Source organism: Sycon ciliatum, chromosome 11, assembly GCF_964019385.1.
Source record: "Sycon ciliatum chromosome 11, ocSycCili1.1, whole genome shotgun sequence".
In the NCBI taxonomy this organism is placed as follows: Eukaryota; Metazoa; Porifera; class Calcarea; order Leucosolenida; family Sycettidae; genus Sycon; species Sycon ciliatum.
In genome coordinates this window covers 5218252-5241479 of record NC_088653.1, presented here as the reverse complement: position 1 = coordinate 5241479, position 23228 = coordinate 5218252, and the positions used below count along the sequence as shown (strand labels likewise).

Here is a 23228-nt window from a genome sequence, read left to right as displayed (position 1 = left end):
ACCCTGAAGAACAGTCAATGACAACGAACAAACAATATGACCGAAAAATTGCAATTTCCTTTGTCTTGGCTTAGTGAGAAGTAAAACGTGGCATTGTTGCATCGGTCAATTTCAGAGTGTGCCAGTGCATGGATAAGTACAGGAAAGACGCAAACACGGTTTGGAATGCTAGAAAATAGCTATGATGCTAGGCGCACACATGTCTAGCATAGTCTTTCCCCTAGCTCACATCACTGGTTACAGTTGTAAGATCCTCTAAGCTGTGCTGGTGAGATGTGCACTGGTGGTTGCCGCTGTGCATGAGATTTTTGGTGATGGTCGGCTTACTGTTTGTTCTCTACTACTACAGAGTGTATGGAGAATGCCTATCTTGATCCTCAAACTCAATCCTGTGTTTGCAACTCGGGGTTTACGCTGATCGGAGATAAATGCAGTAAGTGAAAGTCCACTGCTTGTTACTCGTATCTACTGTTTATATAGACCACTTTACATAGTAGAATGGGGTTAAAGACACCACTGCAGCTGTACTTAGGGTTTATAAATATGGTGGTAAAGACACACCTGGCAATATGTACCAGCCTGCTATGCCAGGCACCGCCAACCATGCGTCGACCAGGCGCCAAGCGCGAACTGATGGTGGTGGTGGCGAGAAGGAGAGCTCTATGCCAGAACTTTGCAGCCTAGAGAGAGAGTGTGGGCAGGCGTGTGTTTACTGCCATATTGCCAGGTGTGTCTTTACCACCATATTTATCAACTTTAAATGGTAGGCCGGAAAACCTGTGAATTTGCGAGTTTACACTCCACTTATGGAAAGGGGTCTGCGGAGAGTACGTACATAGGGCTCTGATAACGCAGCTGGTCCGTAAGTGCAGTAGGTACAAATTTATGACTCTCTCCCCAGGTCCATACGGTCGCACACTGGCGCATTCGGAGTTGCCAAGGGCAGCTACGTGATTTGAAAACTCAAACAATAAGAGGAGGGAAACGTGTTTTTAGGGCCTGGTCAGACTGCAGCAAAATTGAAATAATCCTGGGGTTATAATCCATATCTCCATAGTAACTTGCCGCCAGAGCGGCAAAAGCGAGAGTTGACGCTCCAAAAAAAAAGCAAGAACGGACCACGCTTTTCCGCTCCAAACAGGATTTGACGCTGATACGCCATTGACGCTGATAATCACTGATTTTTTCATCTCGATATCGAGGAGCTAATTGGCCACGGACAACAACAAAATTCATAAGGATGGTTGCAAGGATTGCACTGAAGGTGTTGCCCCTGTTGGCGATCCCCAAGGTGAAGGAATTTGACGTCATTCGTGGAGATTTCCACTTGACGCTCGAAATGAAGGTTGAATTTTCATTCTCCCCACATGTATAGTGTGATCGCGATTTTAATTCTGGACGCTGTTCTCTTTTCGTCAGGCAACCAAAATTTGCCGCAGTCTGACCAGGCCCTAACTCTGAGTTTCACGCACTAAACGATCATCAGAAAATTTGAATTTTTTTTACAAACTTAATTCGTTTTTGGAAAAATATTCTACTCAAAAGTGTAGATTCGACTTTTCTCTTCCGGCTCTATCAGGAAAACGTTGGTAGAATCCCGTAGAAGTTGGTAGAGCTACGGGATTTCAAGCAAGATCAAGGATTTGTACACAACTCCATACAGAGGAGAAACATTTCACGTACATATCGTGTAAACCACTAAATCCGGTAGAATAACGTTTGTGCACTTGCCTCTACAATCTACCTCTATTGGTAGAGTGACTCTCCTCTACTCTACCAGGTAGCTAAAAACAAACGCAGCATTAGGAACTGCTTACATTGCTATTGAAATGATTCCACAACATATTATTTTGTTATCACAATTTAAAAAAATCACACAAATTGAGTGTCAGCATACACACATGAGGCATGGGCAGCAAAAACCAGGGTTTGGTGATATTTGGCGAAAAGGAGTTTTGGATGGCTTTGAACTGTCCACTACATGATGGATCTATGGGCCAAATTTTGGAGCTCTGGGCACATTCCAAGATTGTAAAAGGAACTCCCGAAATGATGGGTGAAGGTCGACAAAAAATGTCGACAACAATTTTTATTTATTCAACATCTTATGGGTTCCGATGGCAGCCAAAACAGGAAGATGTGGGTGATAGCCAACCATGGTAAAGGAAGGAGAAGATTATATACATGAAAAGAAAACAGCCGAAAAGCTACACTGTATATTTAGCATATTTATAGGTCTTCAGGGAAGCACAGAGTACTCTAAATTTACAGTCTAACCAGGATGCTTCCACAGGGTAAACTGCCTAAACTGCGATTCTAGTCTGAGCCTCAAGAAGCAAAAGTGAAACAAAGCACACGATCCTAAAGACAAAACTATGTATTTTTTTCAAGGCACTGGTGACTCTTCATCGCTTTCTTCTTTCACCAGTGCAGTCAGTCTCTTCAAGAACAGTTTCTTCCCCAGGCCATCGGCATATTTCCCGTGCTTTCCTCGAAGATGATTTCAAATGGTGGAGGAACTTGAAAGAATACGTCGAAGGAGCATTTTTCGGCTGAGTTGCACAGCTATCAGAATTTTTAACAGCGTCCTCACTTCGTCCTGTCGCGATATCCATGGATTCTTCGAGAAAGAGTTTGTTTTTGAGAAAGTACGACTTGTACGTCCGAATTGTTTTAAAAAATGCTTCGAAAAGTCGAGGCTACAGCCTTGAGTTAGGAGCGGTTCAGGGTATAGTTTCCAGAAATCGCAAAGAACCCAAATTTACCTCGGATGACAAGCTGGGCATGACGTAATGTAGGAATTTCGCCGAGCGCTGGGACAATGCCCGTTGCACACTCTTGGGGGTTATGAACTCTTGTTGATATTAATAGTACCACTGTTGGCTGCACTTGCTGCTATGAACTGCTATGAACACTCAATCCCTGTCATGTGCAGGTCTGGTGTTGTATGCTAACTTGTCACACAGAAAGAAGCCAAGCAACTGACATTTTACATGGCTGGGAAGAATCTACAACTTACGCATGCTGGACCTAGCCAGATAAATCCACCAACCATGTCCTGCTCTCCTAGGCGCAACAGCTCGTTGATACTTGCATTATACTGCGACAAATTTCGTACGCCCGCAAGCGTGCATGTATACTTGTAACAATGTTGTTCACAGAATATCTTGTATCAAGTAAGGTTTAGTCTATTTAGGGCTGTCTCCGTAGCTCACCAACTTATCCAGCTGCGATTAGTCGCCACGGAGTACTGAATCTCGTCCGTCACTCTCAGCCCTGCCGTCCACTTCGTATCACGGAGCTCTCAAACTCATCGTCTGCGCTGCCTGTGCGGATGGCTTGTCATCTGAGCGAAACCTCTTCACTTTCACCTGATTCTTCTTGCGGGGGACTATAACAGCCAGCGGAGTATCTCTGGAGATCCAGCTGCCAAATATCTAGTCGCTAGTGCTCCATCAAGAATTTGTGACTGGATCGTTCCGCCAAGAAATTATCTGTTCCACTCTCTTTTGAGCGCATGATTTGCAGGCGCTACCCAGAGCGTAAAGGCCTCCATGGTGGCTGAAAACGCCTACCTGGACCTCCCAAGTGCGGGCGGAAAAATTACAACGGCGATGACAACAAAATTATAGTGAAGCCACTGGGGGTGAAAGATAGCACTAAGATCCCGAGTTTGAGTACTCTGATTTTCTCCGATCGAATATTCGAGTATTCGAGTATTTTTATCACCTAAAAATTGCACACCAAAGGGCCTTAAAATCACATAGTACAAGATCATACAACCCTGATTGAACCGAGTGGCAGTCATTGTTCTGGGGTATATTGGTTGGTGGATCATTTGGGCTCTCTCTCCTCATGTACAAATGTTCACCACACAGTCTGCACATCAATACCTGCCGACTGCTGCTCTGAAACTGCGGATTTCCGTGGTAAATGCATGTACCATGTATGAACAAGTACTCTGATTTATTCTGAGTACGATTATTGTGGAAAAAACCGAGTGAGTGCTCGAATAATCGGTATACTTGTTCACCCCTAGGAGCCATCAAGAGGAACGCACTTTCAAAGCAATAGCGCAAGAAGTCTTTCCGCTTTGATCGCGGTGACTAAAAAACGACATCGGTTCGGTTTTTCCCATATATTGGCATTTAAAAAAAAATCGCCAGGACCCCGGTTCTTGCTTCCGATGCCTCACATAACGATCCTTTCTGTAATAAGAGTTATACTGCTTGCATGCCTTTATTTCTATACATGTCCTCATATAATTTCCTCATATAATTTCCTTCATCTTTTCTGTGAAAAACGGACCTATGGGGCGGTGGGAAAGCAATCATACCTGTCCAATTGGTGAAGTAAAAATAAAAAAGTGAACAACAGCAACAATTAGTCGTCCTTGTTGCTACATTTATTAGAAGTGTGTAATGCAGAGCCGACGCATGTACTGCAGTACGCGATGCGTGCCAAGTGCAGGTTGGAAATGCGAACAATCCACGTTGTTGCACATCATACTGCACTTGACAGTCTTGATCGAATCTCCCTCCCCCCTTGCGGAGAATCCAGCTGGGAAGCGATGTGGGGGTGGGGGGTAAAGATCAACGATACTTCACGACATTCGCACACATCTTTTCCTACTCTACTTGGAATATTCCAACTATTTGTTTTATTTTGCAATTGCAGAAATACTATAGTACCGAAAAGTATCGCCAGAGCACTCCGTCTCGCGAGAGAAGTGTGAGCAACTTATTGTACTAAGGTCACACCAAGCAGGTTTTCGTGTGGAGTTCGTGTCCGCTCGAAGTTACGGATTGTCTGCACAACGTGCAATACGTGTACGAAGTTCATGTCGTATGACCTACAGACAGGAGACCACCTACACAATATGACCATGAAAGGATGAGACGGTGGGGCGCTCTGACGGTACTTTACGGTACTGATTTATATGTAGCTGCACAGTGATTCAAAAATGGAACCCGTAATCAAAGGATAAGCCTGCGCAAACACAGAGTTTACAGAGTGGGAGTCATTGTACCAGGTTTTGACATGGTTGATTTGCATTTCGTTTTTTTCTTCCCTATTTTCTTGTAGCCACCATTCCACCGACTACTCTAACCACCCTACCAACGACTACTAAAACCACCACACCGACGACTACTCCAACCACCCTACCAACGACTACTCCAACCACCCTACCAACGACTACTCCAACCACCCCGCCAACTATTGTGAATAGTAAGTATGTCTGGCTGGTTTTCTCATAGTTCCCCATACATGGAACGAAAGCAATTGTTGCAAACATTCCAAAGACATCTGTTTTCATGGTACTCACCACTCGACCACAAAACTTCTGACCAATTTGGTTTTCGTCCCTAATCGGGCTACCAGCAGTCTACCAGCAGTCTACCAGCAGTGTTTTGGGTTGATCTGTGTACATGCATGTGTGCGGTTACGTGTGTCTCCTGCATGTTTGTTTGTGGCTACGTGTGTCTCCTGCATGTTTGTTTGTGGCTGTGTGTGTCTCCTGCATGTTTGTTTGTGGCTGTGTGTGTCTCCTGCGTGTTTGTTTGTGGCTGTGTGTGTGTCTCCTGCATGTTTGTTTGTGGCTGTGTGTGTCTCCTGCATGTTTGTTTGTGGCTGTGTGTGTCTCCTGCGTGTTTGTTTGTGGCTGTGTGTGTCTCCTGCATGTTTGTTTGTGGCTGTGTGTGTCTCCTGCATGTTTGTTTGTGGCTGTGTGTGTCTCCTGCATGTTTGTTTGTGGCTGTGTGTGTCTCCTGCATGTTTGTTTGTGGCTGTGTGTGTCTCCTGCATGTTTGTTTGTGGCTGTGTGTGTCTCCTGCATGTTTGTTTGTTTGTACATACTTGATGTGCATCTTTCCATACACATAGATCCACATCCGTTTAACCGGAGCAAGTACTGTTCAGACACAAATACAACGCTTGAGTTCACTAATGGCTACAAACATAACTATACAACTGGTGTGGCCATCTGTAAAGCAATCGGTGGAACGCTACCCAGTGAGAATATGAATAGCAAATGCTTGACTGCCTGGACCAGGGAGCAGGTCATTGCTGCTGCTTGGCGTGCTCTTAAAATCATTAGATTCCATGGAACAACGTATTACGCAACTGACGAACGTGCCCATCAACCGGAAGAGCGTCTCGAAGTTGTCTGTGAAGTTTGTAAGTGCTCTTTGTCATCGGTTGTGATAGAAGGGTGAATGCAGTTGGATCCCACACCACAAGTTGTAGTGCTTAAGGAGGCTCCCTCCTTAAGCCCTCTACAGACTACGTACATAAAACATCCAGTACAAAATCACATAAAACCTAAGAGGCAACATTTTTTCCAAGCCTGCGTTCAGACTACACATTTTATATGCAATATGCAGGCAACCTGTGACACTACACATTGCACAAGGGGCCTGGGATGTGTGAAAGCAGCCGGCAGAGGTACCCGGGTACAAAGTTTTTACGACTGCCTGGTGAAAGTACGATAAATGCAGGAGAGTTGCCCTGTACAAGGGTTCGCACTCTGCCTGAAAGGATTGGGCAGCTTTTTAGGTTTCCCGCCAGATTCTTTTGTTGTCTTGGAAACTTCTATGTAAATGTGACTTGGCGAAGAGCTCCTTGTAGGTAATGCTTAGTTCCAGTTGCCGTTTTGTACCTAGTCTGAAGCGTGCCGGTAAAAGAAGTCAAAAACCTCCGAACAGTTGCACTTCTGCACAGGTTCGGAGAGGACATAATTATTATCACGTTTGCAGCCTACTCGTTGACAACTTTTTGTCTTCTTTTTCGGTAGTGGGCTTTTCAAGAATAACTTCTATAATCGACTCAAAAAGGTATGGTCATGAAACTTGGCAGGCACTTTTTCATCAATAGAGAGGTTCTGCTACACGGAATTTTCGTACGTCGCACCGGTTCTGCTGTACGTAGCATGCTCGAAGCATGCACGAACACCCCGCCACATGTACTCTGTACGCTCACTTTTTACACGGAGTCCAGTCCGTGTGAAGCGCGCTTCACACGGAAAACGGCATAAAAATCCGTATCAAACTAAATCCCGTACGCGGCGAAGTTTCCATACGTACTTTGGCACGTTTTACCGTGTGGCAGAACCTCACTATTCACAAGAACATCCTTACCAAATTAAAAGGAAATGCATAGCGCAATTTCTGTCTTCTTGGTGGCAGTAATACGTAAATTTACCCCAAAATCGACAAATTGAGAACAATTGACGAAGGCAGTATGCTTCGGGTAGCTGCAGGGAGCTATAACTTTGCAGACTCTTTCCATTACCATCTAACTGCAGAACCATCCATTGTTGTTTTCAAGAATGAGCTTTCGCAAACTCACTTGCAAACATAGTGCTTCGCTCTCCGGTATGCCCACGCCATGCACATCCCCCCCCCCCCCCCCCCCGTGTGCTCCCCAACGCAATCACGCTGCACAACTGTTACTCTCCACTAATTTCACTTTAGCTCATACATGTACCAGTACACCCTTCAAAGCGGTGACCCCTTGATAACGTAGGTGACAAGCCTCTGGGTCATCCTAATAAAGATATTATCATTAGTCTCTTAGTATACCTCTGGAAAATATCAATGAAATCTATTGGTCCATTATGTTTCACTATAATGTTTCAGTCCACCGCACACGTCAGCCAATATTGGATTCAGTAAACCGTGCTCCTAGGTGCTTCGCATTGATTCAATGTCAAATATCTAATGTTTAGCATCCAACAGATGTTCTGGCCGCCCGTTTTGGATCCATCAGTTGCCTGATTATTGTAGTAATACGTGAAATTCAGAGTTGTAACAAAGCTTCCCATCTCTCTCTTGTGTACAAGGCTCTGCCCTATATGGGTATTGAGCAGCAAACCACTTGACTACGTAATGTTTAGCATATGAACCACATAGTTGGCTGTACTTCTTGAGGGAAGGAAGAAAATCTGTCACGTCAGCTTCGGGAAGCACCCGTACTTACCCCCATGTAATGACCTTTTCTTTCATTGCCCTGGCTAGCTTCTTGCACGCCCATATTTGCCTTCCCTTCCCCAGGTCCTTTACCCTAATTCCGCGCATATAAGCCCATGGGCTTATGATATGTATGTGAAAATTGCAGTCTGGGGGTAATGTATCTAGTAAACATTTTTGAGCCCTGTGCCAGTATTCGCACTTTGAAAGTATTTTTGAGCCCTGTGCCAGTATTCGCACTTTGAAAGTATTTTTGAGCCCTGTGCCAGTATTAGCACTTTGAAAGTATTTTTGAGCCCTGTGCCAGTATTCGCACTTTGAAAGTATTTTTGAGCCCTGTGCCAGTATTCGCACTTTGAAAGTATTTTTGAGCCCTGTGCCAGTATTCGCACTTTGAAAGTATTTTTGAGCCCTGTGCCAGTATTCGCACTTTGAAAGTATTTTTGAGCCCTGTGCCAGTATTCGCACTTTGAAAGTATTTTTGAGCCCTGTGCCAGTATTCGCACTTTGAAAGTATTTTTGAGCCCTGTGCCAGTATTCGCACTTTGAAAGTATTTTTGAGCCCTGTGCCAGTATTCGCACTTTGAAAGTATTTTTGAGCCCTGTGCCAGTATTCGCACTTTGAAGGTACACGACGAAGTACCAGTATGTGGGCGTAGTGGGTCTGCTGCGCTGGTAACCTCCTCTGACCTGCTGTAGCATAATAGTCCTTTTCGTGAAAAGCGAGTTGTATTTCTGTCTGTTTATTAGCCCATGGGCTTATAAACGGAGGTGGTCTTTTATCCGAACACAGGCCCGTGGCTTTATATGCGTACAATTACGGTATCTTACCTTCTCTCTCTCTCTCTCTCTCTCTCTCTCTCTCTCTCTCTCTCTCATAATCCATTCGTTTTAGCTCATCTTTCTCTCCCCTTACTAGTACCAAGAGTACATAACCCCAAGAGTGTGCAACTCCAGCTATGGGGTCTGCGACGGCAGAACTTCACATCACGTGATAAACCCGTGCACTCTGTGCATGATAGATACTGGGCTGTACGCAGCCCAGCTTTGGGTACAACTCTCTTGTGGTCACTTTGCACTGTTTGCCAGCATAACCTTTTGAACCATGTCACGTGATGTGAAGTTCTGCCGTCGCAGCACAGCATAGAGGTTGTGCAGGCAGTTGCACGCTCTTGAATTTATATGTACTCTTCATACTACCTATGCCTAGTTGTTCCTTAGAGTCCCGGATGATGACTCCCTTTGTGATTTAATTAATGATGTCGCCTAATGTGGGGCTCAAACCCATGACCGTGAGATCATGCTCTACTGACCAAGCTAGCCAATGCATTGAAAGTTCAACACATCACTCTCTGATGATTATGTTTTTCTTTCTTTCTTTGTGTGTATTTCTCACCTTCGTTCAGCTCCTCTGAAGAGAATTTGTGGCGGAATCCAATACACACTGGTACAACAGGTTCCGGACTCGCAAACAAGCAGTGCTGCCTACTCTGAAGCTAAGCAGATATGTCAATCCAAAAATATGGAACTTCCCACGATAAGCGCAAACGACACACTTACAATTTGCCAAGAGGACATGATGATTGGATGGCACCTTAGGGAAGGGGTAACCTTTAACTTTTTCGTAGATCGCAATAATATGGTGATTAAGTCGAAATATGTCCACGATATTGTAAATCTCAGATCGGTACTGGAATTTAATGAGAAAAAGGTAGTCGTGAACACACCCTACTCAGATTTTGGAACGACGTTCACCATTTGTCAAGGTAAATACAGCTTTGGCCAGTGTTTCATTAGTGTTCTCCGTGTTTAGAAGGCCGGTTGAGGCAGCTCAAATCAGAGTGCTCAATGCACAAACGGGCCGAGCAGTTTACACATACAACAGAGGACGTGCATGTCAAATGCCGCTGTCTGATGATCGCTGAAACGCGTGAAACTTGAAGTTACAGATAGACAGCCTTTCCCCTCCGTTTTATGTGTACACGGTTTTGATGAACTTGAGAATTTATTCCTTGATTAGTGCTTATGTTGATTGTCAAAAACCTGGGTAGAAATCAGTTAGTCTGAATCACTCTCCTCTGTTTCAGAGTATGCAGCGCCTTGTGGTCAGGAATTATCCCTTTACTCAGACGAAAGAGTGACTGGAGATGATTCATTTGCAGCAAGTACCTCTGTTGAGATCGCTCTGGAGCTCACCAGCTAATCTCTTGGCTTCCCATGCCTGAATGCATTGAGCAGCTAGTAGGCCATACTTTGCAGCCTTGAAGTACCACCCCCAAAAAACCAAGTCGGTTGTCAGAGGCCGTGATTGTAAAATACATACAACCTCACAGGTGGAGTCCTCACACATGAAACCATCCAATACTAGCGAGGTTTCACACTACGTGAAGTTGAGCCACTTTATGTTAGTGGGCAGGACAAACCTGTGAATTTGGGAATTTGCTCTCCGCTTATGGAACGTTGTTTACCTATAGTACATAGACTGGGCTCTGATACCGTAGGTGGTCCGGATCTGGAATAGTGTAGACATGTATGACTCTCTCCCCAGATCGGCCTGGTCCTAGTAGAATACAGCCATGTTCTGAGGTGCCAATAGCAGCCACGAGATTCTAAAACTATGTATGGTGGCACACAGACCCACATGCAGCGTATGTAAGACTTTCCATAGATCGGCTACGTTTTCTACTAACGCAATTACGTTATGCAGGTAACAAAAAAGTCGGATTCTGACAAAGAAACATGTTGGACAAAGACATAGATGGATATTGACCATACGACCAGAATGACATGCTGCAACCTGTCAGCTCGTGATCTCAGCGATCCTAATGTATCCCAAGAATTGAAGAATTGTCGATGTCCAAGAAGGGACTTTGTATGTCAAAGCAACTTGATATACTATGTGAAGAAAGGAAAGGCAGCTATGAAAAACACCACGACTCAACCCCCAAAAATGTGTAGTTTCGAGCGATTGAGGAAATACCAAATTTAAGGCTGCACACTTCGCCCGTGTGCCACTAAACTGCACTGGGTTTTCAATGGCCACGTATGTGGCGACCCACTCAAGTTTAGTCTGGGCTCTGATACCGTAGGTGGTCCGGATCTGGAATAGTGTAGACATGTATGAGTCTCTCTCCAGATCGGCCTGGTCCTAGGAGAATACAGTCATGTTCCGAGGTGCCAATAGCAGCCACGAGATTCTAAAACTATGTATGGTGGCACACAGACCCACATGCAGTGTATGTAAGACTTTCCATAGATCGGCTACGTTTTCTACTAACGCAATTACTTTATGCAGGTAACAAAATAGTCGGATTCTGACAAAGAAACATATTGGACAAAGACATACCGTATTTTACCGGTTGTAAGTCGACCCCGGTTATAAGTCGACCCCCTATCTGGAGGTCTCAATTCTACGTTTTAAAGTTTTCACCCAAAGAAGCACTACTAACCACCTCCTGCTACTAACACATCAACAAATCATGTAAACATTTCTCATTGGAGGATATAACGTCCCAATCCTTGAAAAAGGTCAATAAACTAGCAAAAATGTGTAAACATGGTGCACTCATGCATGCAGTGCAGGTCATTTTGTGTAAGATACTGATAGTTCCCGGTTATAAGTCGAATCCCGGTTGTAAGTCGACCCCCACCCTTTCTCCTTCTATTTTAAGTCGTGAAAGGTCGACTTACAACCGGAAAAATACGGTAGATGGATAATGAGCATACGACCAGAATGACATGCTACAACCTGTCAGCTCGTGATCTCAGCGATCCTAATGTATCCCAAGAATTGAAGAATTGTCGATGTCCAAGAAGGGACTTTGTATGTCAAAGCAACTTGATATACTATGTGAAGAAAGGAAAGGCAGCTATGAAAAACACCACGACTCAACCCCCAAAAATGTGGAGTTTCGAGCGATTGAGGAAATACCAAATTTAAGACTGCACACTTCGCCCGTGTGCCACTAAACTGCACTGGGTTTTCAATGGCCACGTATGTGGCGACCCACTCAAGTTCAGTCATATCGCAAAGAACTTGACCAAGCTTGGCTCAATACCTTTCCATCCATACACTTCTAATGAAAATCGGCCACTGTTAACGTGAGCAATGGCAGTTTGTAAACTGATCTATGAACTTCGTGCTATTGCATGTGGAGTGGAGCAAAATATCTCGCAATCCGCCATCTAGGCACACTTTCCAGTAGAACACAACAGCAACAACATCATTATCTCCAAAAGGGGATAAGTAACGAAAGAAGTGTTGAAAACAAAATAAACTTAGCCACAGAGAGAGAGACAGGCAGAGAGATGGAGAGCCAAAGGCTAGAAAAGAAAGAGACACCGAGAGACGGAGAAAAGAGAATGAGACAGAGATGGAGACAGAGAGGCAGAGAGATCCCCGGTGGCCTCTTAGTCTTACATGGCCAGCGATGCCTTTAAAAACCGTGACGCTTGCCATATTTGAAATACTTTGCAAGGAAAAAACCCACAGTTGCGTACATATGAAAATCGTCCCGGCCGGCGGCTTTGGTGTTCATTCTGAAGACGTGTGACTTTATATGGAAGTTGAATTTCTGTGTGTTCTGCAGTTTTGAGTCTATTGACCAAGTTGTTTTGCCATTTGCTCATTCTTCTTTCTTGTAGGGGCTGCTCCAAAACCATCAGCCACTATTTCAACCACCGCATCAACCACAGCTCCAACCACCCCTGCAACGACCACTCCATCCACCCCACCAACAACTACTCCAACTACCCCACCAACAACCACTCCAACCACCACACCCACCACTACTCCAACCACCACACCAACAACCACTCCAACCACCACACCAACAACCACTCCAACCACCACACCAACAACCACTCCAACCAGCACACCAACAACCACTCCAACCACCACACCGACGACCACTCCAACGACCATACCAACGACTACTCCAACCACCACACCAACAACCACTCCAACCACCACACCAACGACTACTCCAACCACCCTACCAACAACTACTCCAACCACCACACCAACGACTACTCCAACCACCACACCAACGACCACTCCAACCACCCTCCCAACAACTACTCCAACCGACCCGCCAACAACTACTCCAGCCGACCCGCCAACAACTACTCCGGCCACCAAGCCACCAGCTATTCCAAGCACCGCACAGGACAGACATGACCAGAAAACCACCACTGCAATCAATACCACTGTTACAAACGACAACGGCACCTCACCGCTGTTTGAGCTAGGCGCAAGTCCCACTAAAGCCGCTCTACTTCACAACGTAGCCGGTAAGTGTGAATGAAAGTAACACACTGCATCCCTGGGATATACAGATGCGCTCCCTGAACTGTCCTCTCCGAAAGGCATGATTCAGCGGCCGCGCCAAGTTTAGCAGGAAATCGCGCAATCTACACTTTTGTCCGAGAAATCTGAATGTTCCAAAGTAAATTATTGTAAAATTACTATTGTAAATCATGAATATGTGAGGAACAAGTAAATCTAACGAGTTAACGAGCAAAGAGTTGTCGTTTTTAACCCTTTAAGAGCCGCCCCCTACTTGAATGCGTCGTAAACGACGCATTCAAATGCAAAACTTCAAAAGATCGTAACTCAGTCAAAAAACAAACAAATACCGATCGGCCATGTTTAACGACGGCCAAAAGTATTGTTTCGAAATCGGCCAAAGTTTCTCACCGGACAAAATTTGTTGACTTACAGTAATATTGCATCTGTCTGAGAAAATCGTTAACTTTTCAAACTGTTAACCTTCGAAAATCAGAAAATCGTTAACTTTGCGGGTCGTTAAAATAATAGGATTTACAGTACTCGGAAAGCTACTTTGCGACCTCTTTGAGCCCCGGGCTCTTGCAAGTGTGCGTGAGTGCAAGTCTCTCCAAGGTTTTTCAGTCCCATTCAGTTTGTGACGGCAAAGGATCTTGTGAAGGGTCGTTAAAATAATAGGATTTACAGTACTCGGAAAGCTACTTTGCGACCTCTTTGAGCCCCGGGCTCTTGCAAGTGTGCGTGAGTGCAAGTCTCTCCAAGGTTTTTCAGTCCCATTCAGTTTGTGACGGCAAAGGATCTTGTGAAAAGCACTCCTTGATGAAACAAGTTGTCATGCAGAAAGGGGCGGGTATTTTTGAATTTTAATGCCGCGGAATAATCTCCCTTTCCCCACATAATTGCACTTCCTTTCCGCACAGAATTGCACTTCCTTTCCCCAGGAGACTCCCTTTGATAGGCATCCATTTGCCTCTGGAGAAACCTTGAAAATCTATAGCATTCTCGTCCACATTAATTTTTGTCAAAGGGACCGGCTGAAGTGCGACCTGAAGTGCGGAGACTCCCTCGATTTAGGCTAAGGCCTGTGGAGAATCCATAAATACAAATACGAAGTGCTAAACTGGTGGTCTGGGTCAGTTACAACTAAAACTACTACTCTACTTGTAAATGTGTACGTCCCGCAGTATTCATACATGTACAGTCAGACATCGCTTAACCAGTCCTCTTTTATCCGGATCCCTCGCCATCCGGAAGAAAGTCGTTGGTTACCGATTTACAGCATATGCCATGCATACATAAAGTATGTGTGTTCGATTATCCGGTTCCCTCGCCTATCCGGATGTTTTTGTGGAAAACGGATGTGTGCGGTTATGCGAGGTCTGACTGTACCACTTAACAGGGCGTCGGTACGCTGAATGCGCACTTCGGACCGGCACAATTGTTGTCATAAACCACTACACCACTTCACTACACCTGCTTAGCCGTCGCAATACAATTTCACTTGGTGTATTTGCAAGCTATTTGAGGTGGACATTGACTGATCTGCCGGGGGATTAGGTAAAATGTGATCGATCGCTTGATATGGTCTCACCAAGAGTCCACAATCCCCCCCAGAGTGCGCAACTGGGATGGGGTTGTGGGACGGTGTAATCCAGTGGAACCTGTCTAAAAGGACCGCTCCAGGGACCTTCAAAACGAGGTCTCTGTTACCAGGTAGTCTCCTCATCCAGTGTCATTTGACTGGAAATAGCATCTTTTGGTGCTGGTTTCAGTGGTCTTCAAGGACATGTGGTCGCCTTCTCTGAGTGGTCGCCTTGACCGGTTTTACCAAGAGTCCATAACCCCAAGAGTGTGCAACGCCACATGAATGTCTGTCACGACTCGTTTGCAACATTACGTCATTTTCATGTAGCTGCGGGTGCAGGCCGCCACATTCGCTATATGACAATGTACATGAAAATGACGTAATGTTGAAAACGAGATCCTAGCGCGCGTTGCACACTCTGGACGTTATGGCCTCTTGGTTTAATGTACGTCATTTTTGGGTTGGACTTGCGTCATTAGACACCCTTAGCAAAAAACGTTATGTTGTAACGGTATTATCGTGAGGGGGAAAATACCGTGATTTGGGTTCGACCTTTAGCAATATGCACGCTATTTTTAGTACGCTGCTGCCACGAGAATAGCTTTGATTTCGCGCGGTACAACCATTTTTGTCACCATATACGTGATACAAGGTGAAATGCGTACGGACTATGCAATATTTGGCCAAAACAAGTACCGTTCGTCACAACGATAAATCAGCCCCCATAACGTTTACTGTAAGACATGTATATATAACGAGGAAGCAAATCTAACGTTTTAACGGATGACATTTCTTCGTTATAATAATAGATCTGTTGAGGCCGTACTGCTTCATATATGTTGTGTGTGGATATGGCAGAATACTGCAAGATCGTTAACATATCTTCTCGTTAACCTATGAATTTTGGACAATCGTTAAATTTGCGACTCGTTATAATATTATGTCTTACAGTATACGCTGCAGCTTCAACGCTATTTGGGTGATCAAGGTACGAGTACCGTAAAAAATAGCGTTACCGTCGTTTGCTAAGGGTGTCTAATCTGTCGACGAGACCGAGACCCACATACACTTCCCCTACTCATGATGACACGCTATTCGGTGCAACACCGTCCCAGATCTGATCAGTGAAGTTGCGCACTCTGGTGGCTTATGGACTCTTGGGTTCACCCGTATTGTTGAGTTTCATCCTGTGTGTGTGTGTGTGTGTGTGTGGACATGTGTGTTTGTGTGTATTTGCTTGTGTGTTTGCTTGTGTGTGTTTGTGTGTGTATGCGTATATTCGTGTTTATGCATGTATGTGTGTACTTGTGTACGTGTGCGGGTGTGTATGTGCGTTTGTGAAATCGCGGTTGTTTGGGTCGTGTGCGTGCATGGTCTTCACAGGCCCGTCTAGCTCTAGCCCCACCAGCACCTACAGCAGCTACCTGTGGCTGATCGCCGTGTTCGCCGGCTGCATTCTCATCGGTCTCGCTGTCGCCATTCTTCTGGTGGCCCGGCGCAACCACGCTGTGGTAGCACCACGACGGTAAGCGGACTCTAGGGTGACGTGCTTGCTGCCGAGGAAATCAAAACACATCAGACCAGTGTTTATTTATGTATTCATTTACAAAACATCCCCGACATGTCAGAGTGCGTGGTGAAATCATTGCTTCACACGAAAAGCAAGCCACAGTCTAGACCAAATCATTGTCTCGATGTGTTCCGATGTGGGTCCATGCACTGGATTGGGCAAGTTGCAACATGTTTAGAATGCCTGACAGATGTCAGATCGTGGCGTATGGCAGTCTATGTAGTACACATGGAAATGTTTCACCGACGTCCGAATTTGGTTACAAACACAAATTCGGGTGCGGCTTCTTCTCCAGTGCTTTTTCTAGTATGGAGAACACACCACGTTATAATTGTGCGCTTTGCACAATCTACATCTACGTGCACTGTGTTTCTTGTTTGCGCAGATTGTTCAGCGCGAAATCCAGCGGCCCACCGCCGTCAACGGTGCGCAGCGAGGGCCTAGCTGACGATGCATCTCTCCTCTACACCGGCGTCCACAGAGACTCGTACACCGAGGACCAGTATAGCCAGCCAAGCACTGGGAATGGACCCGACGCCTGGAATCAACGTCCCCCTGCTGATCGGCCGTACGCTGTCACGTACAAGAAAGATCGCATAATCAGCGTCGACTCTTCTTCGCAACCGCTCATGGATGCAGACGACAATTCGAACATCGCATTCGTTGGATCTTCTTCGGCCGGCCAAAACGGCAGCACCTGCAGTCTCCACACCATACCAGTCGGCGATGAGGCCTCGCTCACACATAACTCGGCACGACGACCATGCCCCACACCGCCGTCCATGTTGGACGGAAATGCAGACACTAGCCGGTACGTATGTACCAGTCCGAGCAAGAGCAGTGCCATCTACTCTACAATGGGAAAGCAACGCTCCAATTCACGGCTGGCTGCTGAAGAAACGAGTAATTGCGAAGTCGGTTCGGCCGGATACATTGCTAGTTGCCAGGGGGACAATTTCGAACACGTCCACATCTACGACACGCAGTACGCGGCAAACGACGTGTTGAGAGAGAGCTGCCAGTCTGCTAATGGAGGCATGTTGGACAACGGTAATAAGTCTTGTCCGGACAGTCTGGCAGTGAGAGTGCCCGGACGGGCCGCCTCCGTGGATATGAGTGCCCACTCGTCTACAAGCTGCCTGGATAACAATCTAAACGAACTCAGTGACATGCTCGATAACGACCGGCTTGTCCACGATGACCAGTATGCGGATCCCAGCAATCAAATGATGTGTGAGGATACGTACAATGGGACATACTGCTGTCCGTCCCAGGAGAAGTCCGGTCAGGCAAGCTTAATGATCTCCAACCCGTACGCCCTCAGCCCTCATTCTTTCCGCCGCAGCACCGCTCAAGCGGCAGCGAGCGAGGCTGCCTATACCTCCGGCAATGCGACCGAGGAGGAGCATGAATTGCACCCGGACGAATCCGTCTCCGGCATGGCGTGGCAGAACTTGGCCTCGGAGTGCGGCGACGATGACGAGCCGACTTTCCCAGGTCATAGTAACGTGAACGCGTCAGGCAACATAAACACGCAGGCGGCCACTGGAGCGCCCGTGTCGTCGGGCACTCATCCCGTCACCCTCCTGAGCAACATGGCCAAGAAGCTGTGGTCGCGTCGCCCGTCCCGAACCAACCAGGACCCGCAGGCAAGCAACCTGCACGACACGATCGACAGCACCGTCACCGACGGTGGTGCCTGGGACGTCCTGAGAGACCAGACCATAGGAAGCAGACCGGGATCCGGAGCTGCGCCTAACACCCAAGATGGCGGCCAAGAACTGTACGCGATCCTGGACTCGGCGATCTCTAACGATGCGGACCAACACACCAGACCGGGTGTTCAGACCTCGACCTCCGATCACTACGGAGTGATTGCACAAGAACACGAAGGACGTCAAGAACGCCTGAACACTGGCATGGCAGGTAGGGCCAGCTCTGCACTTGCTGGCGTCACCGGCCGCGCCGAGAAAGACGATGACTACGATTCGACAAGGTTGGGAGAGGACGATTATGACACTGTTTCTCACTGCGCGTCCACATGTGGCTCACCAAAGTCCGACGACCAGGTTCTGGCGAACTCCAATGACGACGGTGCAGTCCTGGTTGTACACAAGACACTAAGCGGCTATGAAAAGGTCGAGAAAAGCGCCGCAGTCAACGATGGTCAAGAGGATTCCGCCGACACCTACGTAATGTCACCAACGTCGAATGTCAATGCCGGCATTGTCATGGTAAATAACGAGAACGCCAAGGAGTCTCCTTACACGGCCTTCGCCAGGGGTTCCACTTCAACCATGCTGCCGGAATCACCCTACGCCGAAACTATACCGGACTCTGCGGCAGACTGCAATGTCTTTTCAGAGCCGATGGCCACGGACTGCAGCACTGACGATCACTGTGCCGAAGAGGAGGGGATCTATAGTTCAGCAGATGCACACCTGGCGTCCAAAACTCAGTCAAGCCGTGAAAAGGCGGTGACTCTGCGGCAACAGCAGCAGCAGGGAGTGGAGCAGCAGCCTGCATCCTCTCAAGCCGCACCCCAGCACACGGCCAAGAGCAGTGCCGCCGCTGACACCGACACCAGTGATTACATCTACGTCGGATTCAACTCCGCCGCGGCACCCGCACAGAAGCTCGGGACGGCGGCCCTCTGCAAAACCAGCGAGGTCGAGTCTGAACGCCGCCAGGGCCAGACCCGCATCAAGCAGTAAAGCATGGCTATCGATAGCACTAGATCATAATGCACTTTCACCCCTTGCCCTTGCTAAATTGGAACTATTGTTCAAGTCCACAATTGCACCATGTCTAATCAACTTCTATCCTTGCTACACTGCCAACGTTAGAAAGAGGACAGATTTCAGGTCGTTTCACAGGAACAATTTCAAAGTTATGCGCAAGTATGCTTTCTGAACTACTATACCCATTCCCATCTGACATTGTCGTGTATGGTCAACTGCATGATCTGTGTACAACACGCATGTACCCATCTTCATACACAAACACACTACAGACTGAGTATTCACGCATGCACACAAGTGCACGCACGCACCTGCACACACACGGACGTTCAGACACGTGCATACGCACACACTCACACACACTCACTTGCACACACTTGCACGCACAAACCCTTTCTAAACCGCTCTCTTTCAAGCACTTCTCTCATTGCGTTTGCAATTGCCCAGTAACGGTGCAATGGCCGTCTGCCTTGAGTCGATGATGTGTTGCTCCACAGCATAGCTTTGCAGTGTGTGGCGCGGTTTTTCAGCTCCTTTTGTAATACAGGTGTGATTGTGACCTTGTCATGCATAACCACCCCTACAATATGGTTCAGGTGATATCACCTTGTCCAACACCCACAGCTCCTACCCTGTTAAACACTTTCGCCCAATAACTGCAACTTTTGTTGTTACGCTTACGGAAAATAAGTTTCTTGTTTTTATTCACACTGTCGGTTTCTTTGTCGCTCTCTCTCTTCACGTAAATAAACATCTTTCTCTTCTTCACGCATGGTGTCCTTTTGCGGTCGCGTGCCAGTTACAGGTCGTCCCCCGTTAATACGAGTCTGGTTAGTACATAAACCCCGTTAGTACATAAGAAATCTCAAGTCTCGGACGAAACGTGGTCACTTCCATACAAATCGTGTCGGTTAGTACATAATTCGCTAGTACATAAACCCCGTGTAGGACATAACATTTCTCCGTACCCGCATGCCACCTACCTCAATAGTACATAATTTGTTGGTTATTTGGGCTTCCAGTGGAGGCACACCGTGTTTTAGTTTCTACTGGTGGACGCAATTAGCTCAGAAACCAGAGCGCAGATCACAAACTGACAAAGCTCTGTTTTTCCCCGAGTGACTGTTCAGGTGCGACTGGGCAGGTATCATGTAAAATTTCTGGTCTTAAGGTGGCTCACGCCTATTTCAAAAAAATTAACGATTGCTCTGAAAATTTGGTGGGCGGTTGCTCTTAGGTAGTGTATGCAAATGGCGAGTTAAAAAAACGGGGTCTCAATGCTAACTTTTGAGATATAGGCGATGACAATTTCACTAAATTGTCAAATTTGTACAGGATTTGTGATGTATAGCGGACGGGTATTTCATCAAGAACCTGATTTACAATCTTCCTCATTTTTTGGTTATTGAATGGACTAACTGTGTACATGCCAATGAGAAAATAAAAAACATATGCTTCAATGCTCAATTTCGCCATATAGGCGCAGAATGCCTTTTTGATAAGTTAGCTTTGCTACATGTACATGCACACCTACATATCCCATGTACATGTCCATATACATCTACTATTCTCTACTAGCCCACCCCAACCCTGCAATACACATTGACACAAGTGTACACAAACATACCACACACATACCACACACAAACACACACACGCATACATGCAAACACACACACGCATACATGCAAACACACACACACACACACACACACACACACCTGTCCTGTCGAGCCACTACCACTAGGGTCACGTGGGCCCGGAGGGGCAGCAGAGAGTGAGAAAGAGCACGCCACCCGGTGGCGCTCCAGACACACACACACACACACACACACACACACACACACACACACACACACACACACACACACACACACACACACACACACACACACACACACACACACTACTACTACTGCTACTGTAGCATGGTTGCCCAAGGGCCACACCATTCCGAAAGAAGCCGGAGTCATTATCAGGAGCAGAAACGGAGATGACGACTCAGGTCACTCTGTCGACGGAACTGACGGCTGCAGCGAGAACAGCGGACACAATATGATGCTCTGTCAGACTTGGTTGCCCGATGGCCACGGTCGCACATGTGACGTCTGAAACCAGGCACTGACTTGAATTGCCGATTGCATGTCAAACACAAGAGAGAAGCATGGACGCTGAGCGGAATAGATGATGGCGGCGCGGACACTTTCGATGGTTCCAGGGGCAAACAATGATGCACACGCAGGCCACCACGAGAGTGAAACCACCTTCTGCATGTAGCACACTGCACAGCACCACGCTGATCCTGGATGGGGAGACTTTGCTCTGCGCCACATTTGTGCCTTGTTTGTCACCTGGCTGGCGAAACGACTGATGGCAGATAAGACAGTCCACCCGCCAGGCAGACCTATCCTGAGCAACCTCATACCAGGCCAGACAGACAGACACACACACACCCACCACCACACACACGCACAAACGTGCGTGTAAACAGTGACTAAACACACACACACACACAAGGCACACACAGGATCGCACGCCTGCAGACCATCGCTCCAATGAAGATAAGATTACTACTTCTTTGTGTAAATATGTTTGAGATAGAGTGTCACTCTTAGATGTGACTGACGCCATCAACCAATGTCAAGGAAAAAAATTCACGGTTCGCGTCAGACTCGGCTACAGGCCGAATTTTCCGCATCTGTATGAACGCCATCATCCTTCAAGGATCAAGGCGCAGATGCAAGGAAAGAATGTGTTCAATCTTCTTCTGCACACGTAGAAATAGGTTTGGGCATTTTCGATGATTTAGAATGTACGTCGCGTGAATATGACAATGTGACAGAGGCAGCCACAATTTACTGATTACTGTGCATTGATCTAGCTATATACACTGCAAGTGCACTGTAAATATTGTGTTACATGCACGTAGTTGTGAAGGGAGACAGTATATATGTACATTCACCAATGACACACCTGTCAGACAGCAGGTTAGGGCTAGTCAAAGTTATGAAGGCACAATATACGATACGAAGGCATAATTTTGCGATGTACTTGAGTTTGTGAATATATAGTGGACTTTGTGTTCACACATACTCTACCAAATTGCCATGCACACCGTTGTAACACACACACACACACACACACACACACACACACTTGAGCCTGGGGAGCATGATTGCTGTCAGCCAGTGTTGCTTTCAAATGCTTATTCTCGTCAGGAGTGATGTAAATCAATCTCTAAAAAATGCATCCTAAATAAAACGCTCAAGCACTGAGTCTAGTCAGAGTGATAAGACAATAAATTGAAGGAATTTCTCAACAAAAACTCAGTGTACCGCTGTGATAAAGCCGTGGCAATAACTATAGTAGAGTTCTTCGTGGACAGCGATTACCATAAAGAAATGGTGAGATACTACAGTAGTACCCTCTACTGACACAAGGCAACCACGCTGTCCAGTACATGTTCGAATCAAAAATACTTTCGTACATTCGTGACCATTTCAATATATTCAAGGGCGACCTCCACAATCCACTGGCTTCAGAGTCGATTGATCATTATAGAACGGCCATTCTTGACAAAATAGTCAGACAAATTTTGCGAAGGATGGCGTTCTACTGTGGAATGGACTCGCCAAGTCACTTGAACCAATTCAACGAAAATTCAAAATACTCAGGTTTTACATATTCACGTACCCGTCTGTGCCGTCCCCCATTCCTTCCAAGACATCCACATAGACTCCAACGCTTTGATTCTACTCTTTTTCCGAAGCCGACCATGGGCATGGGCAGTGCCTGCTGGAAGGGACATCCCAACACTTCTCTGACAGGTGACAATTTCCACAAGTAAAAAATGCACCTCAAAAATGTAGCCAAGTGAATAGAAGGAGTGACAAAAAAAGAAGAAAACAGCTCACACTCTAGACTCGAGTACGAGAGTTTCTTGGTAAAACTGGAGTTTGGGTACTTGTGTATCTACTGAAAAAGGATGAGCTACTTCTGGACAGCCGGGCATCGGCTGGCCTGTCAAACTGCACGGATAAGCCCTGTGACCATTGATTTGACTGTCTCGGCCAGCACT

General features: G+C 46.5%; 1 protein-coding gene across 1 annotated transcript in view; it reads left to right on the top strand.

Annotated features, from left to right (window-relative positions):
* The window catches only part of LOC135827303 (uncharacterized), a 41636-nt gene extending 21718 nt beyond the window's left edge, over positions 1–19918 (top strand). The window contains exons 9-15 of the mRNA XM_065339829.1: positions 350–433; positions 5086–5229; positions 5884–6177; positions 9374–9733; positions 12612–13259; positions 16223–16364; positions 16795–19918. Coding sequence (XP_065195901.1) covers positions 350–433; positions 5086–5229; positions 5884–6177; positions 9374–9733; positions 12612–13259; positions 16223–16364; positions 16795–19123 — 4001 coding nt within the window. The 3' untranslated portion in view covers positions 19124–19918. The remainder of the gene's footprint in view (positions 1–349; positions 434–5085; positions 5230–5883; positions 6178–9373; positions 9734–12611; positions 13260–16222; positions 16365–16794) is intronic.
* Positions 19919–23228: the final 3310 nt, after the last annotated feature.